Raw genomic sequence first — 20,413 nt, forward strand, 5'->3', positions numbered from 1 at the left:
GCTTCTGTGCCACAGCTTGTCAGAAGGTCCTCAGAAGGACCACAGCAAGCACGCTTGATGCCAGTCACTTCTCCCAGAGGCTTCTGGGTTGGTAAGCCCTGGCCACTGCCCTCCCTGGCCTTGGCACTAACACCTTCCAAAGTCTACCCAGAAGCCAAGGTCCTCCAGAAGAAACAGGGCACGGGCCAACCCCCAGCTCCGTGGAGTCAATGAGCACCCAAAGGCAGTTGGTCTTTCCAGCTTGTTATTTATTTAAAAATAGAATCTCTATCCCTCCCTCATCCCGGCTACTGAAAGGGTCTTGCCCAAAGTTTTTTTCCAAATGAAATAATCAACTTGGGGACTCAAGGCCAGATTCTTCTTAAATTAAGGGCTCAGGCTTTTCTGGGACACAGGTCCTGCAGAGGCAGGAGTGGAATGGTTTACGGCAAAGCCCAGGGCATAGGACAGTGACCCGCCATAGCCACCTGGTCAGGTAGAGCTCCTGCTGCTCTAGGCCTTGGGGTATCTGGATAAGGCCATGGCGAGAGGCCCAGGGCTCCACTGGCAGCGTCCTGAGCATCACCGAAGAGCTGTGTGCTTAATGCCTCAGAGGGGACAAGAGTCAGTGCGGCTTCGACACGTGTGAGAAGGAGCTAACACAGCTGGGCCCAGAGCAAAACAGGAACTTACAGGGGGAAAGAGGCCTGGAGTGCCGGAGGGGAGACCGGTCCTTCGCAGTGCCAGAGCTTTGCCTAACCATCGAGTTTTGGGTGGACCGGCAAGGAAGTGATGTCGCCTTAAGCCAAGCTCAGGCCACAGACTGAATTCCTGGCTGGTCTCCGGGGCCGGTGGGGGCTCCTGCTGCTTTTAACCATCCAGGCTGCCGCCCGGTCCAGCCAGGAAGTCAGGGGGCTCTCCTCCCACGGCAGCCGCCGGTGCCCACGTTCTTCCTATTTCTTCTGCTTCAGTTTCCGATCCTTTTTGTTCTTCGGGTCTCTGTTCTTCTTCAACTTTTTGTTCTGTTTGGGTTCCTGTTTGGCTTCCAGCTTCCTTTTCTTGTCACTGGAGAAAAAAAAACAAAACAAAAATAAACAACAAAAAAACCATGAGTAGAAAGAAAATGAAATCCGCAAATCGGTACCATTGTTCAGACTGCTTGGCTTCAGGCTTGCTTTGTCCAGAAGGGTTTCTACCTTCTGGAACATTAATGACATTCGGCACAAATGTTCCCTGCAAGCTGCCCGCATGCCAGGCACTGGTCTGGGGGACGCCGACCCGCTTCCTGCCCTGACTGGGCTCTTCCTTGGACAGAGGAACAAATGTCTCTTCCGGGGCACCTGGGTGGCTCAGTGGGTTAAGCCTCTGCCTTCAGCTCAGGTCATGATCTCAGGGTCCTGGGATCGAGCCCCACATCTGGCTCTCTGCTCAGCAGGGAGCCTGCTTCCCCTCTCTCTGCCTGCTTCTCTGCCTACTTGTGATCTCTCTCTGTGTGTCAAATAAATAAACAAAATCTTAAAAAAAAAGAAAGAAAGAAAGAAAATTAACCTTAAAAAAAAACTCTCCGAAATCCTGAAAGCAGAGCTCTCTGTGGAGTACTGGTCATCCCCTGCTCCCGGGACCACAGGGAGATCTCAGGCATCCCGAGGAGGGTTCCCTCCCACTGCTCACCACTCCAGATTACCCTGGAAACCAGACACAGTACCCCAAGGACCCCGAGGTCAGTCTCTAATACAAAGCAGGAGAACCTTTAACACTTTGCGACGTGGCACTATTTTATTTCTCCTGAGTGAGAGGGAAACCCAAGCAGCAGTAACTCAGGTCACATGTCTGGGCCGGCCAGCGGAAGCCTGGCAGTTCCGTGCTGGAGTCACTCAGCAGCCACCGCCCTCCGTCCCCCTCACAGGTTAAAGATCCTCTCCGGCGGCATTGTGCCCCGGGAACAAACACCTCCCTCTGAGGAGAGACCGAACGGTTTTACCCACAGACCACTAACATCACCTGAATGAAGTGACCTCCCGTGGATGGGGGGGTGGGGAGGGACATAAAAAAGCAAGGCCTCAAAGAACAGGATGATAGAGATCAGTGTCTTTACCTCCAAGAGTACAATTTACTCAGAGCCCTCAAGCAGATGAACTACCACAAAGGTCAGGGAATCCAGGAGGCCCCTCACCAGCAGGAACAGCCAAACCAACGCTCGGCAAAGCCAAGCTCTGAGGAGGGAGGACCCAGCAGTCGCCACACCAAGCACGTGCCCTGGCCTTTTGCGGCGCTCAAAGCCCCACACTCAAGGCTGGAGCCGTCGTGGGCCCCGGGCTCGCCCCTGCCGTATCGTCCAAACCAGAAGCTAGGACACACTGACGGGGCTCTCATGCCACATCTGAGAGCATCTGGGGAGAATGGCTGACATCAACACTGGAACCTTCAAGACCACACAGGAGCTTACGGAGATTGCAGAGGACATTATGATCTCTGGGATCTTCAGCTGCTGGAGTCACAAGACTCGTCTTTTTAAACACATCCTCTAAGGGATGCCGTCCTATGGCAATGCCAAGAACTCCCCTCCCTATTAACCCCAAACCACACGTGGATGTTCATCTCCAGAGTCCTCACTCCCTTCCTGAGGGAACGATGATGAAGGTTCTAGCCCGAGGAGCCATTATCTACGGACGATCCCCGTGCAGAAGAGCAGCCGGAGGGGCTGGTTTTCAAAGCAGGGTCCAGACCTCCTGGGATCCCCTCCACCCTTCCAGGTGGGCCCGAGGTAGAAACTATTTTCCTAATAATATAAATACACTGGCTGCCTCTCACTTTCGTGCTCTCACAGCCAGCCATTCTTCCAGAGGCCACGAGGTATGTGCTGGCACCAGATGGAAGGCGGAAGCAGATGAGCCAGCTGCCTCCCATTAAGCCAGACGGTACCGCTCTGCAAAATGTAAAACCATGCTACTTGGGACGCCTGGGTGGCTCAGTCGGTTAAGCCGATGCCTTTGGCTTGGGTCATGATCCCAGGGTCCTGGGATCGAGTCCCACATCGGGCTCCTTGCTCAGCGGGAAGCCTGCTTCTCTCTCTGCTTCCGCCTGCCACTCTGCCTGCTTGGGCACGCGCTTGCTCACTCTGACAAATAAATAAAATCTTGAAAAAAATAATAAAACTGTGCCACTCTAAGATTTGGGGGGTGGGGGAGTATTTTTTAAAATAAATCAATAACAGATCCATGACTGTTAATTTTGGATGAATATTTTTGTTTTTCATTTCTAACATTGGAAATATTAAGATATACAACCCACATAAACAAAAGCCCTTTGGGGCCCTCAATTTTTATGACACTAAGGAACTCCCTAAGCCTTGGAGAATCTTTGGCCCTTCCCAGTGGACACACCTGGTCCCCGTCCCAGCCCCGCCTCCACCCCACAGCCCTGGTCACTGCAGCGCTGGTGACAGAAGAGCCACGCCGTTGTTCTGAGGGTGCACGGGACACCGCGCTGCAGCCCACAGCTGCCCTATGGCCCTGCCTCAGCTGTGGGAGACTGGATACCAAAGCAGCGACCCTCCAAGGAAAAAGAGCAGTGACTTGTCCCTCAAAGCTTTTGCTTCAAGCCCGATCTCCTAGTGAAAGTCACCAGAGAGGCACAAAAGCCAGAAAGCCTCTCCTGTCAGAGGTCATGGGGCCCTCCTCACCTCTTCAGGCTGACGATGGAGGCATTCTGCCCGGCTTTGTTCAAAACTTCATTCCATTCTTCATCATCCCCACGGATTATGTATCTAAACAAAATTTAACAAAAAGAAATCTCAGAGCCTGCTTAAAAGAAGACCACGACAACAGTCTCCTCAGACATACCCAGCCAGGGAAGCCAGCGGCTGGTCAGTGCGAGCCAGAAGGCAGAGGCTGCGTGCAGAGTTGAGCTCCTCCAGCCGGACGCTGCACTGGAGCTGGGGGGCACCAGGCCTGCCCAAACGCCCACTCCCATTCACTGCCCACCAGGACAGCCTCCTGGCGCCGCCCCCCCCCCCCCCCAGTTGCTTAGTCCCACCTCCAGGAGCACCCGGACAGTCAGGTGGAGGGGAACCAAGAGTCCTAGCACACAAAGGGTTCCACAGCAAGGGGTTTGGTTGCTTTAGGCAGCAGAATCCTTTCTTCAAACACATTCACATGCAAGAGCCAACCACAAAGTGGCCATTAAAAGTGGCTGCTCATCAATCAGCATCCCCCCCTTCCCTGAGGGGCCTGAAGGAAAATCCTTCCAAGTTCTGCAAAGAGTGAAGGAGGAAGCTTTCAGCGGTGAGTGCTTCTGGAAGGGTGCCACGCCACAGCTGCCAGGGCGCCCGGAAGGGGGTCAGAAGAGGCCCACAGGCAGGTCCTGAGGGTCCTGACAGCCTTCGCTCTCTGTAAGTCATTCAGGGGCCTTACTGGGAAAGGTCCATGTTCTTCAGCTTCCCCACTTCTTTCTTGTGTTTCTCCTGGAATTCCTTTGCTGCCTCATCCTGCGGTCAAAGCCCCAGAGACAGACTTGGTCAGAGGCAAGCCGAGAAGGAAGCTCAGAAGAAAGGGGAGGGGCAGAAGATCTCCGTGACCAGCACACATCCCGCCGTCAGGGACAGTTCTTACCAAAGACACAGGAATATAAAACGTGCATTTGGAAAAGTCCAGAAGGACAAACAAGAAGTTGTCAGCAGCTGCTGCTGGACTGCACGCACGCACGCACCCGATGGGACTCGCACGTCGAGGAGGGAGCCGGGGCGCACCCAGGCCGGGAGAGGGGAGCTTGCGCTGGCTCCACCCAGAGCACGGGGGCCACCACCGCTGTCACCACCGCCGCCACCACTGGCGGGGGTCAGGGCGGAGCACCCCTCCTCCAGGGGAAGGGCTGCACAGCCGGCAGTGCCAGGCCTTCAGTGGGAACGTACCAGGTCATCACTGAGGGTCTTCACAGTGGGCTCCATAACCACGTCCTTCACTGCCGCCATCTGCTCCTCGATGGCCCGTTCCTGCACCTCGCTGAAGAGCTGCAAGACGACAGCCGGACGCACAAGATGAAGCCGCAGTCACTCGGCACCCACTTCACACAGCACAGAGGGCACACGTTCACCGTCAGAGCACAAGAACACAGACTAGAATGACAGCAGATCCCTAACAGTGTTGCCTCTGGGAGAAAGCAAAGAACAGCAGAGACACAGCTGAAGCCCGCCCCTAGGTGTGTGCGTGCGCGTGTGCATTTGAGAGAGAGAGAGAGAGAGAAAACACCTGCAACAAATGGGCCAAATGTTACATCTAGTTCTCTTAAGGCAGAGAGCGAGTTCGTTAAATTATTTGAAAACTGCCCAAAACCCTGCCCCCAGCTGCTACTACCTTCACAACTTTGCGGATGATCCGGTTGAAAAGTCCCATCAGCTGGCCTGCAGGCAGCTCGATCTCCTTTTCCAGCTGGTCCACAGACTTGTGCTGGAGGCCAATTCCCAAGAGAAGAGCCTGGAGGATGGAGTAACTGCTGACGTGGCCACCGGGGCAGGCCCTTGCCCATTCAAATGGCACCAAGAACCGGTCACTCTTTTGACCAAAACCATCTGGTACCAAATCTGACTGGTTCTGGCATCTCTCTTTCATCCCATTACTGAAACCACCAAGAAATGCTCTCCCTTCCTGAGCTCCCCAAACCGATGATCGTGACAAGAGCCGCATGAGAAGTTCAGGGTGCCCCTGACCTCTGCTAAGTTAGAGTCAGAATCAAGGCAATGTGATGGGGCGGGTTCAGAGCGCAGCTCTTCCACACGCTAACTGTATGGCCGGGCACATGACCGCCTTCAGAGTCCAAATGTCCCCAGCCGTAGAATGGGGAGAACACTACTCACCAATCAGAGCCGCAAGGAATTAAATGCACAAAATTACATCCAAGCATCCCAGCCGACACCCAGCACACAAGCAGCAGATAGCCTACCGACTGGGCTGCCGACAGGGACAGGTCCCCCAGCTGGTTGAGGAAATACATCCGGGAGATGGCCGGGATCAGGTCCATGATGAGATGATAGTCCACCATGTTCCGGGAGTACATCTCTAGCCTCTTCAAGTCATAGGAGAGGAAGAGGGCGTCCAGCTCCTCCCGGCATAGCGCTGTACATGCAACAGGCAGGTCAGGACGGCCAGACGCCCTAGCAGGGTCTGACACGATCCCCACATCACACACGCAATGGTCCCCAGGTGGCAGGCCAACAGCGGCTCCTCCACGGGGCCTTGAAGCGGAGCAGGAGAGGAGCCTCCTGAAAGCACCTGCCCACTGACAGAACACACAGCCCCGGGCAGCCCTGACCTTCATCCTGCAAAGGAGAAGGTAGCTTTGGGCCACCCAGGGAGTGGGGACGGTTGGCATGCACCCCTTGCTCGGCATTCCACGCCAACACACCAGACCAAAACACGCTCCTTCTCCACTGGGTCACTTCTCCTCGGGACCCAGCTTCACAGAAAGTGTGTGCTCTGCCCAGTATAAGGAACACAGCTTTTCCATCAAAATATAATTGGGGGGGGGGGGAAAGGACACACATACATAATGAGCACTGGAAAACAAACAAACAAACCTACAGCTGTTAATACTACAGGTCTACTTTTAAATACTCAAACAGGATTTATATGCCCAAAGCACCTCCCATGTGTCAGCCACGGAAGGTTGGGGCACATGTTCTTACTACAATTTCATCAGTGAGGAGACTGAGCCTCCAAACTGAGCTGGTTACCCAAGCTCACACGATTTAAATCAGGTTCCATAATTAACTACCTGTATGACCCTACTTAACATCTGAAATCGGATCACATCTCCAAAGTCTTGTTATACAGATGGAAGGTACTATGGGAGCTGGGGCCCCTAAGGCAGAGTTTGGCGGGGGGTGTCAGTGGGAGATGCCTAGGACCTGTCCCTCAATTCCTGGAATTCCTAGTCCAGCCTTCTTTCTGGACCACCATGCTCACCTCACCTCCTCCCGCCACGAAACCTACTAAGATCTGCCACCGCCAGCCGTCCATGCCTACCCGCTGCTCACCTGGCTGTGCTGGCTTCTCGACGTTCTTGTTCTGGATGATGTTCAGAGCCAGTGGGGGAGAGAAGGTGCTGAACTGGTAGGACAGCAGGGCTAGGAACCGCCTTCGGAAGTCTGGAGTACAGCCACACACAGTCAGAGGTGTGGGGGCCCCTTGCCTATTACCTCGCTGCCCGCCTTCCCCTCCAATTTACCTTTCCAAAAGGCCGGGAGCCAGGCTCCCCGGTCAGCCTCCTCCTCGTCAGTCAGTGTCTTCAGCATGATGCACGAGTGCTCCCCAGTCAGGTCATTCTGTGAAACACAAATGCCTACTTGGCACCAAGAGCGCCCTTTTCTGAAGCATCTGTCATTGCTGAAGGGCAAGCAGGCAGGGTGGGAAGATGTGGTGCTTGCCCCAGCCTTTTCTTCCTCCCAGCTGGGAGAGGGCCCTCTGCGCATGGCCTGCACCTTCCACAAAGCCCCATTTCCCGCATGACAGCTGTCAGAGGCCACTCGGTTCTGTGAATTCCTAGCAGGTGCCACGGCAGCGGAGCAGAGCGGTTCAGATCATCCGAGAATGCTGTCTGCTCTGGACCCATGAAGTGAGCCACGTGCACACATCGGGTCAGGTTCTGAACTCAGAGTCATTACGGCTTAAATTCCAAGTGATCCAATCCACTTTTTGGAACCTTACAAAACTCCATGCCCCAAACCTACAATTCCCATACTGGCGAATTAGCTTGCAAATGCAAGCTTCTTTAGGTGCTAAATAGTGGGCATGGCTTTTTAAAAATTTTTATTCTGTAACAACCACAAAAGCCCACACCATAAAACTATCTAATGGAATTCGACCAAAGAGCATTTATAGAACAAAACACCCACGCCATGTCACCAATGAGCAGCGCAGAGCACAAAAGCAAGGAATAAGCCACGGTCGATGCTGAGCTCAATGGTCTGAACTCTCCCGGCAGCTGACCAGCAGACTTACAGCCGGCTTCAACCGAACTCACTAATCAGGACCCAGCCCATGCACGAGCTGCTCTGGGCCCATATGGGGCAGCCCAACACCCAGCAGTCTTGGCCAGCCCCACTTTAAATACTCAAACGGGCACCATCCTTGGATACGGGCCTTGTATGCTTTAAAAAAAAACAAGAACATAACGAACCTCCAACACCCCTTCTTTCAGCTGACAGCCTCCCCTCCCTGGGGAAACAGAAGGAACCAGAAGAGAACTTCATCCACCCAACACCAACTCAAGCAACTGACCAACACCTTCTGTGCCCAAACTGCCTTCCTTGTTGCTGTGAAGGAGGAGGTGGCCACCTCTCCTGCTCTCGGGGTCCTACTCCCCTTGCCTCAAAGTCTGCAATCAGACCCCCATCACCTGTGCTATCTGTGCAGTCTCTACAAGATTGGACCCCGTAGCAAACAAACATGTTCTAGAATCTTCTATCTGACAAACTCCTCTTAATGCCAATGTCCCTGCAGCTACCTGGTTTCTCTGTTCCCTCTTGCTTCCTCTAAAGTCATCTACTCCCTTCGCTTCCCCTTCTCTCCAGCTGGGATGATCCCTCAGCTCTACAGCAGCTGCTTTCCCTCTAGTCACCACTTCCAGCAAGTCCACTGGTCATTTGTTTGTCTTTAGCTTACCTGCTCTCCCACAGCCACAGATTCCCCCTTTTATATATATATATATACACACACACACACACATATATATGTATATACACACACACATTATATATATATATATATTATATTACACACACATATATTTTTTTCTTCTTGAGAGAGAGAGAGTACATGCAGCAGGCAGAGATGGGGGCAGTGGCAGGAGAGGGAGAGAGAGAGAATCTCAAGCAGACTCTGAGCTTAGCACAGAGCCCAATGCAGAGCGGGATTCCATGATCCCGAGATCATGACCTGAGCTGAAATCAAGAGTTGGACACTCAACCCACTGAGCCACCCAGGCGCTCCCCACCTTCCTGAAACACTCGTTAAACTTAGCTTCGGATACCTTCCCCCACTTTCTCCTTCAGCTCAAGGCCACTCCCATTTCTAACCTACCCCTCTGGAGGCTGGAGAGTCCAGGATGCACCCTCTTCTCAGCTTTCATTCCCAGTTTTCAATAACTTTAAAAATGTACTCATTCACTGAACCAAACTATTTAGAGCTCTACGTGGTAAATGCTATTAAGTGTTGGGGTTACAGCTCTGAAGAAAACAAAGTCCTTGACCCAGGCAGCATATTCTGCTGAGACCACACTCCCAGGTGTCCATCTCCAGCCCCAACCTCGCCCTGGAGCACCAGACTCCCGTAGGCAACCCCTCGTCCCACGTTCCCATCAGGTATCTGACAACACGTGGCACTGCGCCAGAGCAACCCGCTGTCCCCTCCAGGCCTGTCCCTCGTCCAGCGGCTCTTCTCAGCAAACAGCACCTCCACCTTCCAGTTTCCCACCCGGACTCTCAAGCCGAAAACCCACGAACTACCCTCTTCTGGTCTTCCGATCCAATCTGTCAGTTCGACCCCCAAACACGCGTGGCCACTTCTGTCTGTCTTCAGGCGCCACTTCTGTCCGTCTTCACCACTTTCTCACAGCGCGCACTGTCTCAGGCACGCTCCTCCCTGCCTTCACTCTCAGGCCACCACCATCCACGGTCTACATGTCAGTCACAGTTCCTTAACACCTTCCTCCAAGTGGACGGGAAGCAAACAGGCCCCACCCAACCTCACTGCCCCACCGGGAGCCTCGCCAGCCTTCGTCTCCTTCAAACCACCAATTCACTTTCGCCTCAGGCCCTGTGCTCACTGCACCCGCTGCAGGGAAACACTTTTTTCCCCCAGGAATGCGCACACGGCCAGTCCACTCTGATCACTCAGGGGCCAGTTTGAAAGGCCGCCCCTCAGAAGCCCGACCACTCAGTCCACTGCAAGTTCAGTGTTTGCCTTTCTTCGCGGCACCTAGTATGATCTGAAAAGTTGTCATTTTCTTTACTTTCTTGTTGCCTATTTCCACCCGTCAGAAAATAAGCGCCGTGGCTTGTCTTGCTCACTGCAGGTGGTAAATACATGATTTTCTTTACGATCTCCCAGTCAGTAACTCCCCCTTTCCACAGCCTCCACGGCTCTGTCAGCCCCACAGTCACATTCCTCCCTGAGACCAGCCCGTAATTGGAGTCTGCCCACCGTAACCAGTTCCTAAAAACATCATTTTACTTTTTACAAATTCCAAGAGGCCTCCAGGCTGCTGGATTCCTGATCCCTTGACGAACAAGTCCGTGTGCACCTCTGCCTCTTTCTACTCAAGCACAAGCAAGGCCAAGCACACACCAGGTGTGCACCACACAGTGTGGGAGTAAGCGTGGGACTGCGTGGCCTTTCAGGGATGCCGGCCATTTCGGTGTCATCAGAACAAACCTCTTGGAGGCAGGGGCACACGTGCTCGGAGCCAAAGAAAGAGGCACCAGGGCCCGTGTAAGGACAGACTTGTCACCAACTGTAACCACAAACCCACACCCCTCCTCTGCCTCACTCACCGGGGTCTGTCTCAGATAAACAGGAACAAACCCAGCTCGTTTCCAGAACCTGCGAAGATACAAAACGAGCAGGTCACTGCGTGCCCCTTTGGAGAGCAGCGGACACGTGAAGACAGGAAGGGTACTCAGTGGATGGCTGACAAACACACGGGTTGGAAGACACACACACACACACATACACAACCCACAGAACACTCACTCTCGGGACACCAAGGCCACGGGGCGACATGAGGAAGAAGGACAGGCAAACCCTTACTTGAGGAGTCGGGGGGTCAAGCCATAGGACACACCCAGGTAGTCCAAGTGCTCGGCAGGCCTCTCGTTCAGTTTGAGGAGTAAGGGAGGCAGGTCCTTCCGAGGAGTGACGACCTCTTCCAACAAGCTGACGGCCTGGAAGATGCCAGGAAGAGAACACAGTCCACCCAGCAGAGGAAGAGGAAGCTCAGGGACATTCCCGAGCACCCTCACCGCGCCAGGCTCGGACCTAACACAGCAAAAACTGGGACAGGTTTGTTGTTTGTTCCCTGGTCTTTAAAATTCAGGCACACCACTACGTCCAGCAATCGTTCCCCAGCATACCCAACACCTGGACACGCATGAAATCACACCGCTCCTACACCTAAAATTCAGGAAAATAGCTACACGGTTTTAAAACACCTTAACATGGACGGAGAGACGGAGACAGGGTCCTGAAGATCCAGCTCTGTCACCAGGTGGCCCTGTGACTTGGGCAGGAACCAACCTCTAAGCCAGCCGTTTAATACAAGCCCCTTGCCTGCCTCCCGGACAGGCATACTGTGAAAATCAAGTCAGTGTGTATGAAAAACTGTCGCAGTTCACAGCATTCGTGACGTTACCAAGAGAGACACAACTTCCCGGAGTCTGGGAACAGCGACCCGAGGAGCAGTCCGCCAAGTGCGGAGGCGAAGCGGAAGCACATATCCGAGTTCCTGGGAGCTCCTTAAGACACGGATCACGGAGCCCCTCCCCACCCTCGGATTCAGGAGGCCTGCGGCAAGGCTCGGGGCATTTTTAACAAGTTTCCAGGTGATGCTGCTGAGGCTGATCTGAGGCTCTCAATTAAAGCGCCTCCAGAAGCCGCTGCTTCTCCAAAACGGAGGAAATCTGCGAGTGCTCAGAGGTTCCAGAGCGCTGAACAGTTCTTAACGCTCCCGAAGACCCAGAGGACCATCCTCCCGACATCCAGGCGTTCGGCCAGAAGAGGCTTACCTCGCTGCTGACCGTGTGAATTTCTTGTGACGTCTCCAGGACCTTTTCCTCCAGACAAGGGCATCTGCCTTCGAAGTACATCTGCAGCAGCTGCAGAGCTCGGCTGCCGTAGCCCATCTGGGAGCAAACACGGAGGGAAATAGACGAGAGAGAAAGGTTCTCAATCTGTCGAAAGCGCCTCTACGCCCCTGTACTGCTTCCAGAAAGCCTTCGTTCTGAGTCAAACTACACTTGGCAGAGAACCAATAAAATCCCTCCATGAGGTCAAAGCAGAGACCCTAAGAGCGAGCCCCCTATGACTCCCACTGCCACACCATCTAGCCTGAGCGGCAGGAGGGCTGGGCCCCAGATCAGCAAGCCCCGAACGGACGTCTCCACAGCAGACTCCTCAGTGGGTACTTAAGAGACAGGAGCTAACTGTGGAAAGTAGGTCAGGTTCACGGGTGCCCTGTCTTCACAGAAGAAAGCGAGCATATACAATCACCCTGTCCACCCGCCAACCCCTGGCCGTGGGCAAACTATCCATGGCAGAGAAGTACCTGGAACTGCTTACTCCTTGACTAGCCATCCACCCAAACAGCCACATACACCCAGGGAGCCACCAGCAGCACAGCTGCAGCTAATGAAGCCTGGCGGGTCTGAGAGGCCCGAGGACGCATTACCCCCTGATAATCCGGGTGAACAGCAATTCGAACCACCCTTCCACCAGAGAGGCCGCCGAAGTCTGGGTCTTGGAACTGTGTGGGAGACACAAGCCAGGAAGTGAGTCACAAAAGCCTCGTCCAGCCCCACCGGCCTCACTCACTCAGCCACATCAGGGAAAGGGCGCCACCTGTTCTGACACCGTCCACGGAATCAGGTCCCCCGAAGCCTTCTTGCCTCGAGACAGGCTGTTCAAGATGGACTGGCGAGAAATCTCCCCCTCAAGGCACACCTGCGGGGGAAGCAGGACAGTGCAGACAGGCAGAAGCAGGGAGCGAGCCCACTCACAGAACATCATCAATGTTCTTCTGCAGCTGCCCTGACAAGGCCAGCTCTTTCCTAACACTATGATCTCATGTATAAGAAAAGGAAAAATAACAGAGAAATGCATTAGTAGGGGCGCCTGGGTGGCTCAGTGGGTTAAGCATCAGACTTTGACTCTGGTCAGGATCCCAGAGTCCCGGGATCGACGCTCACACCGGCTCCCTGCTCAGTGGGGAATCTGCTTGTCCCTCTCCCTCCCCGGCTTGTGTGGGTGTGCACACTCTCTCCAATAAAATCTTAAAAAAAAAAAAAAAAAAAAAAAGAAATGTGTAAGTACATGCCAGGCATTAAAAACATTATTGTTTCCAAGTCTTTTCTTCTAATTTAAGAAGTACAAGTATTGCTTTTGTAATAAAGGAGAAAAACAAACAAAAAAGCTATGTTTTAGGAGGAACCCTAGGTCAAAATACGACCGGCCAGTTCCGACCTTCCCCTCTCCTCCAACAGTGAGGCTATGGGTTTCCAGCAGGGGTGGTTTCCTTCCATGCACCCTAATCACCTGCCTCAAATCACGCAGCCACTTGGCTGCACCCCAGGAATCAACACCTCCCCCCACACACCCCAGCTACTGAGCCATTAACCCTTGATTCCTAAGTGCTTCCCCAAATAACGGCCACCATACCTGGACGACAGCAAGCACTTCGGGCAGGGCATTCTGGGTGGGGGGCACTGGAGGCAGGAGGCAGAAGAGATGGTGAGCAGGTGCATCAGAAAGCATCTGGAGATCATTGGGAGAGTTCTGTGGGGCACAAACAGAGTCCGTGAGAACCACTCCTCTTATTCTTTACTCGAGAGGCCACTCCGGAGTCATCAGCTGACTGGATTACCGCCCTCCCCCAAGCCAAGCTGCGAGCTGAACCCTGGCTGAGCGCTTTTCTAGTATGTCGGCCGGCCAGCCCGAGACCCTGCGAAACGGCCTAGGAGGGACTTTGCCTCAAATGTTTGCTGTCATCGTTACATAAGTGCTGAGGCGACGGAGGGCAGAGGACTGCTTCGTCAGCGCTGCAGATTTCACAGCTGGGAAGGGAACTTTTTCCTGAGAAGAGGCTGCTACTTCAACAAAACCTATCACCACTTCTAACACCTAACTGTTCAGCATTCCTTTGAAGGGTGTTTGTAACAATGCTATGTAGAGCCTCACAAAGTGTCCTTCCCAACATGCCCTTCACTCTGGAAGACTTCCAGATATTCTGAATTCTCATTTGGTGCTCCTTAAATACAGCCCAGAGGTACAAGACTGGCCTTGATCGGCCAGTACCACCAGGTAACCGCTGCTATGCCATCTGAGCCCATCTGTGTAGCAGACAAGTGAGAAACACAAGACCCTACTTTAAAAGCGGCAAAGCTCTCCACTCTCCCCAGCTACGAGCAGGAATTCCACACTCTGTGTGGCTGGAAGCCCAAGACGGATCTGAACAATGGACAATGCAATCTCTCCAGCAGTATCAGTGCAGAACACCTAAGTCCCAGTACAATGGTCACCTGAGCCATCAGGTAGTAAAAGATATGGAAAGCCAAAAAAGGGACCGTCAGAGCTAAAGTGCCCCCGAGTGCACCCAAGGGCTGGCTGGCTGCAGTTACCTTGTAGTGAGAAGCCACATAGAGGGCCATAAGCCTTTGCAGGAAAACTTCAGAGGCCTTGTGGTAGCAAAAGAGGGTATCTCTGTTAACATAGTAGCTGGGTCTGGAGTTAAGCAACCAAAACAAAGCAAAGAGAGCCAAAACAGGACTGCTTCCAGAAGGAACGTGGATACACAGATCACCCCCAGCGGAAGGAGGAACCCCGCGTCCCTCAGAGAAACCCCACACTGTAGGGAAGGAACAGCAAGGAAATGCTGCTCCCCTCTCCCTGGAGCAGCAGCCTATGGAACAAGGGCCGAGGCCTTCTGTTCAGTGCCTTTATGGCCCCCTCCCTTCACAGGGCACAGGCGCCGGGAGGATACAGCTCGCAGGCCTCAGGCAGGGGGCAGCCCGAGACTATCCGGGTGATGTTGAGGCAATCCAGGCACAGCAGGTCGTTCAGCCACTTCTCCACTGCGTCTCCGGGGGCATATCGGATGGACTCCTGCAGGGAGACCTCATGCAGGGTTCGCGCTGCTCCCCGAAACACACATACACGATGAGAAGAATTGTTAGATACGTTTTGTCAAAAGGAGCAAGGCAAATGTTCTACTCGGTTGGAGAATTCAAACTGAGTGGTTTTAAACTGTTCTGGGGGATGCTCAATTTGCCATGACACTGATCCCACAGGGATCCCACTAAGTCAGTGCAACCATGCCCTGAGGCGGTGACAAACCAGGGCCCGATCCAGAAGGCCTGGGTCAGGCTCCCAACGGGTCACTGGCCCTGGGGAAAGCGACTCCACTTTCTGGGGACCCAGCCTCTGTGCCCCACGGCTGGCCAGTCTGGTACCACCCAGGCTGGTATGAGGAGATGATCCCACAACATGGTCTGCGGGGACCTGGTGTGGACAGGCCCGTGAAGAGCTCTGGGGGTACCTGAGGCCAGTCTGGCTGTCGCTGTGGCCTTGTTCTCTGCGGTGGTACTGATCTGGCTCTGGGCGCTCTGCTGACGGAGCTGCTGGATCAGCTTGAGGGACAGGGACCGGCCAGTGCCCTCGTAGCTAGGAGCAAAAGCAAAGGCCATCAGGCAGGACGTCCGAAATCCACCCCCTAGGAGAGGATGGAGAGCTCCCTTCCTCACCCTGCTGCCGTCTGGACTCCCCGCAGAGGGTGTACACGCCCAAAGGAGGCAAGGCAGCAGGGTGCCTCAGCTGGGGGCCGGTGGGGCCTGGGATTCAAGTCTGGCATGACTACTTAGCACCTCTGGGCAAGGAACTCACCCTCTTTAAGCCTCACACCTCAAGGGAGGTGAGGTGTGAGGTGAACCAAAATGAAAATAAGGACTGGAAAGAGGATGCGAGTAAAGCCTTCAGCATAACAAACTGGAACAGTGTTCAGAGTCAGTGAGTTAGCTGCCACTGAAGATGCGCCTGAAGGAAGGCAGAGAGTGCTTCCGGTTTGGAAAATCAAGACTGAATAACCCACCACCTCAGTAGTTCCTCTCAGCCCTACTTCCACTGAGAAGATGACAAAACAACTAACAAAGATTTTGAAAAAAAAAAAAAATAAAAAAAAAAAAAATCGTCTTTACTCTGGCCACCAAATGGACTCTTCTCATTTGTATTTCCTCCTTCAGTCATAGCATAGGTGGGGGGGGGCCGTGAGGGGGGTAGACCGCTTAGTGGGTCTTCTTTTTTGTTCAGTATTACATCACCTCATGGTACGTACTATGATAATATTTATAGGCCATATAAATACTTCCTCTTACTCGAATACTATTTTTAAAGAATGATCAAAAAATCGGAATGCTGAGGTATTTTATTCTCCTTCCCAGCCACATGTAACAAAGCTTCCTCAAAAGAATTCTATTTACTTACTTAAAAAAGAGGGAAAACAAGTAAGCACAAGCAACAAAACAATCCTTGGCGCTTCAAAGGACATTATCAAGGAAGTGGGGAAAAAAAAACAGAAGAAAATTTTTGTAAATCATGTAAGGCACCGGTACCTGGAATACATGAGGAGAACTTACAACTCCCTAATAAAAAGACGAATACGCCAAATAGAAAAATGAGCAGAGGATCTAAATAGCTATTTCTCCAAAGATCACAAACGGTGGATAAGCACATGATAAGATGGCCCACCCACATCATCAGCCATTAGGGAAATGCAAATGAAGACCATAACAAGACACAGCTTCACACTCACTAGGATGGCTATAATCAAAAAGACATGTAACACACATGCTGGCAAGGACATGGAAAACTTGGAAATCTCATATGCTGCGGGTCGGAATTTAAATTGGTGCACCTGCGTTAAAAAATAGTCTGGCAGGGGTGCCTGGGTGGCTCAGTGGATTAAAGCCTCTGCCTGCCGCTCAGGTCATGATCCTAGGGTCCTGGGATCGAGCCCCGCATCGGGCTCTCTGCTCAGCAGGGAGCCTGCTTCCTCCTCTCTCTCTCTCTCTGCCTGCCTCTCTGCCTACTTGTGATCTGTCAAATAAATAAATAAAATCTTAAAAAAAAAAAAAAGTCTGGCAGATCCTCAAGCAGTTAAATGTAAAGCTACTATCTGACCCAGGAATTTCACTTCTAGGTATATACCCAAAGCACTGAAAACCTTCCCAGCAGCATTATTCCTGACAGCCAAGACAGAAACCACCCCAATGTCCACCAACAAGTGAACGGAAAAATAAAATGTGTACAAACATACAATGGAATATTATTTGATCATTAAAAGGAAGGAAATCCTGACACAAGACACATGGACGAACCTTGAAAATATGGTAAATGAAAGAAGGCAGCACAAAAGACCCCCACATTGTTTGATTCCATTTACATGAATTGTCTAGAACAGGCAAATCTATAGACAGTAAAATAGTAGTTCCCCAAGGCAGGGGGATTAGAGGGTGACAGGTAAAGGGTATGGTTTTTCTTTTGGGGGTGATGAAAATGCAAAATTGATTGTGGGGCTGGTTGCACAATTCTGTGCAGATACTAAATAACACAGAATTACACATTCGAAGCGGGTAGATTGATTAGTACATGAATTATATCTCAATAAAACTGTTCACAAAAAAAGTAAAATCCACTTTTTAAAATATTTTCAGTATAGTAAAGCAGACACAATAATATATCTATTAACAAAGGATTATCTCTTCAAGATGTGATTCACACAAAGAAATCTTTCCAATACTGAAGATAAATACTTACTGACCTGGAAAAAGGTCACAGTGTATGTTACATAAAAAAACAAACTAAAAAACAATAGGTAAACTATGTTCACATTCTTGTTCAAAATAAAAAGTAAAGTAAATGTGTAGAAAACGTATAACAAATTCTAACAGAAGCTACTTCCCAGTGGTGATACCATTGGTGACTTTTCTTTTTGCTTGCCTGTTTTTCCTAATGGTTCCACAGCAAGCATGAACTAAATATTTCAAGTATCTAAACAAAGCTCTTGAGCCACTATAAGACTGGTGTCTTGGGGCACCAGGGGGCTCAATTGGTTAAACATCTGACTCTTGGTTTCGGCTCAGGTCACGATCTCGGGGTTGTGGGATCCATCCCCGCGTCAGGCTCCACGCTCAGTGGGGAGTCTGCTAGGGATCCTCTCTCCCCTTCTACCCCTTCCCCCACCTTGCTCTCAAATAAATAAATGTTTACAAAAAAAAAAAAAAGACTGCTGTCTTATGCTAATATGATCATTGCTGTCACACTGTATTTTCACATGGCTCTAAGAGAGACATCAGTACTGCTGGGTGCTCTCTGAAAACTAATCAGGCCGAGAGACAAGATGAGACCCTCACCACTTGAGTTATGAAATTCGTCAGTCTCGTGCTGCCCATTTTACCATCAGACCAGAGGTGCGTGCCACTCGTTAATGAGAGACTGACTCCAATGCGCCAGGAGAGACCAAAGCAGCTCCTATGACTCTGGCTTCGAGAACCAGACCACCAACCCCGACCCAGGCACGTTCACTCACGACCGCTACCGGTCAAGAACCTACAATTGGGGGCGCCTGGGTGGCTCAGTGGGTTAAAGCCTCTGCCTTTGGCTCGGGTCATGATCCCAGGGTCCTGGATCAAGCCCCGCATCGGGCTCTCTGCTCCATGGGGAGCCTGCTTCCTTCTCTCTCTCTGCCTGCCTCTCTGCCTAGTTGTGATTTCTCTCTGTCAAATAAATAAAATATTTAAAAAAAAAAAAAAGAACCTACAACGGGAGCAATGACTCCCCCCCAAGTGCTTACCCGTTGATGGTGGATGCCATGAACACAAGGTAGGGGCCCAGGAGGCTTTTCACCAGGGGTAGGGGGATGGCAGCGGCTTCATCAATCACAACAAGCTCGGCCTGACCCAGTTTCACAGCATCTGCAGGGTGTATATACTGTGGGGAAGAGAAGTTTATGTTATTACCCGGCCACCCCAGGGCCACAGCTGTGATCCCTGCAAGGCCTCATAAAGGCCCCTCTCTGTCCTATTTCCCACTTCCCAGTTCTTCTCTCATTCCTCCTTTCCACTTTTTCTTGGCAGGACAAAACAGAATGGGCTTGAAGCCCAACACCTGGGTTCGGAAGTTCAACCACCAGTTACGTGCCCCTGGACGGGTCACTCAGCCTCGCAGCCTCAGACTCCTGTCCAGTAAAGTGGAGGAAATACCCATCTGATGGCTTCTTGGGAGAAACATCAGGGAAATCTGGAAAAATGCCCTGGCTGTTGCCTGTTCTAGTACTGATAGATGGGGCTCCCCCTTCCTTTCTTCTCTGTCTTCCCATGCTTCTCCCTAGCCTCGCCCTGTCCAGGGAGCCAGAGGCACAGCCTCGTCCCAGCAGCAGCGGTGGATAGGACGGTCAGGTGTCTCAAGCACCTCCTACACACTGGGTCCTGGGCTACCTGCTTAGACACCGTCATCATTAAGGCCAAGTCTTCCAGCCCTGAAGCGGACGCTTCTAAGACTCGATGATGCCTTCCTAATACACACACACTCACATATCCTTAACTGCATGACTAGCTTGGCTACCTAACACCACAAACTTGCCCTAAGTTTGGCATCCTTACGCATGCAAACCACCCCTTCAGTTTCTTCAGGGCCTCCTGCTATTTTTAAAGTTTGGGCAAGGCCATGAAGAGGTATTTTACAGGAGGGAAAACCTGAACTAACATAAAGACACGCAACCTTGCTAGTAAGCAGCACAATGCCAGAGACAGCAAGGAGGTCCCATTTCACTCACGGACACGGAAAATAAATAGCCATAAAACACCCGTGTTGGTAAGAACTTGAGGAAAACAAAAATTAAAAAAAAAAAAAAATGCTGATGGGAAGGTAAACTGGTACACTTTTTTAAAGGAGAATCTGGCAAAAACAAAGAAAAGGGGGGAATCTGTGCATACCCTAAGTCGAATAGTTCCATTCCTAGAAACATAAACAAATAGTAACATAAACATATAATGCTTGAAAATCAACCAGAGCTGCAAGCTTTCATCTGGACGAATCTTGAAAACAAATGCTGAGTAACAAGGCAGGCCGAAAAAGGACAAGTACGGTATGTTATCGTTCATGGATACCTAATTACTTAGTAAAATACAAACAAAGGAAATGAAAGGAAACACACCAACCCAGAGCCGAGTTACCTATGGGGAGTGGCAGAAGGAGGAAACGGGATGGGGAGGGGTACAAGACGGGCTTCGCTTTTGTCTCTGATGTTTTACATCTTTAAGACAAAAATAAAAATGCCTTTAAAATATGAAATAAACATAGCAAACAACAAAGTGTCAATATTTCTTAGGCTTACATGCTCGGATTCTGAGTATTACCTTGACCTCTATACTTTTCTCAAGAATTTCTTTACAAGTAAGATCATCTAACTGCTTTGCTGGAAGTGGAATGATGGTCAGGGACAGAGCAGCCCCACTCAACTCTAACAGCACACACACACCCTCAGTAGGGCCCCATGCCTTGGACTCTTTAAGGGGAAAAACTAAACAAGCACCTCATAAAAACAGCAGAAAGCAGCCCCCCGGAGAGGCGCAGCCGACTTTAATCTAATATTCGACTTTTTCTCAATTTCCAGCAAG

General features: G+C 51.6%; 1 protein-coding gene across 1 annotated transcript in view; it reads right to left on the minus strand.

Moving 5' to 3' along the window:
* Positions 1 to 240: 240 nt before the first annotated feature.
* The window catches only part of NAT10 (N-acetyltransferase 10), a 38,218-nt gene continuing 18,045 nt past the window's right edge, over positions 241 to 20,413 (minus strand). Inside the window, exons 12-29 of the mRNA XM_046016543.1 lie at positions 18,589 to 18,725; positions 15,280 to 15,404; positions 14,725 to 14,875; positions 14,363 to 14,459; positions 13,404 to 13,520; positions 12,588 to 12,689; positions 12,418 to 12,492; positions 11,756 to 11,872; positions 10,782 to 10,915; positions 10,526 to 10,574; positions 7,201 to 7,297; positions 7,010 to 7,120; positions 5,917 to 6,089; positions 5,331 to 5,450; positions 4,889 to 4,987; positions 4,392 to 4,465; positions 3,662 to 3,745; positions 241 to 1,044 (exon numbers count right to left, since the gene is read on the minus strand). Coding sequence (XP_045872499.1) covers positions 933 to 1,044; positions 3,662 to 3,745; positions 4,392 to 4,465; positions 4,889 to 4,987; positions 5,331 to 5,450; positions 5,917 to 6,089; positions 7,010 to 7,120; positions 7,201 to 7,297; positions 10,526 to 10,574; positions 10,782 to 10,915; positions 11,756 to 11,872; positions 12,418 to 12,492; positions 12,588 to 12,689; positions 13,404 to 13,520; positions 14,363 to 14,459; positions 14,725 to 14,875; positions 15,280 to 15,404; positions 18,589 to 18,725 — 1,974 coding nt within the window. The 3' untranslated portion in view covers positions 241 to 932. The remainder of the gene's footprint in view (positions 1,045 to 3,661; positions 3,746 to 4,391; positions 4,466 to 4,888; positions 4,988 to 5,330; positions 5,451 to 5,916; positions 6,090 to 7,009; positions 7,121 to 7,200; positions 7,298 to 10,525; positions 10,575 to 10,781; positions 10,916 to 11,755; positions 11,873 to 12,417; positions 12,493 to 12,587; positions 12,690 to 13,403; positions 13,521 to 14,362; positions 14,460 to 14,724; positions 14,876 to 15,279; positions 15,405 to 18,588; positions 18,726 to 20,413) is intronic.

Source organism: Meles meles, chromosome 8, assembly GCF_922984935.1.
Source record: "Meles meles chromosome 8, mMelMel3.1 paternal haplotype, whole genome shotgun sequence".
Taxonomy (NCBI): Eukaryota; Metazoa; Chordata; class Mammalia; order Carnivora; family Mustelidae; genus Meles; species Meles meles.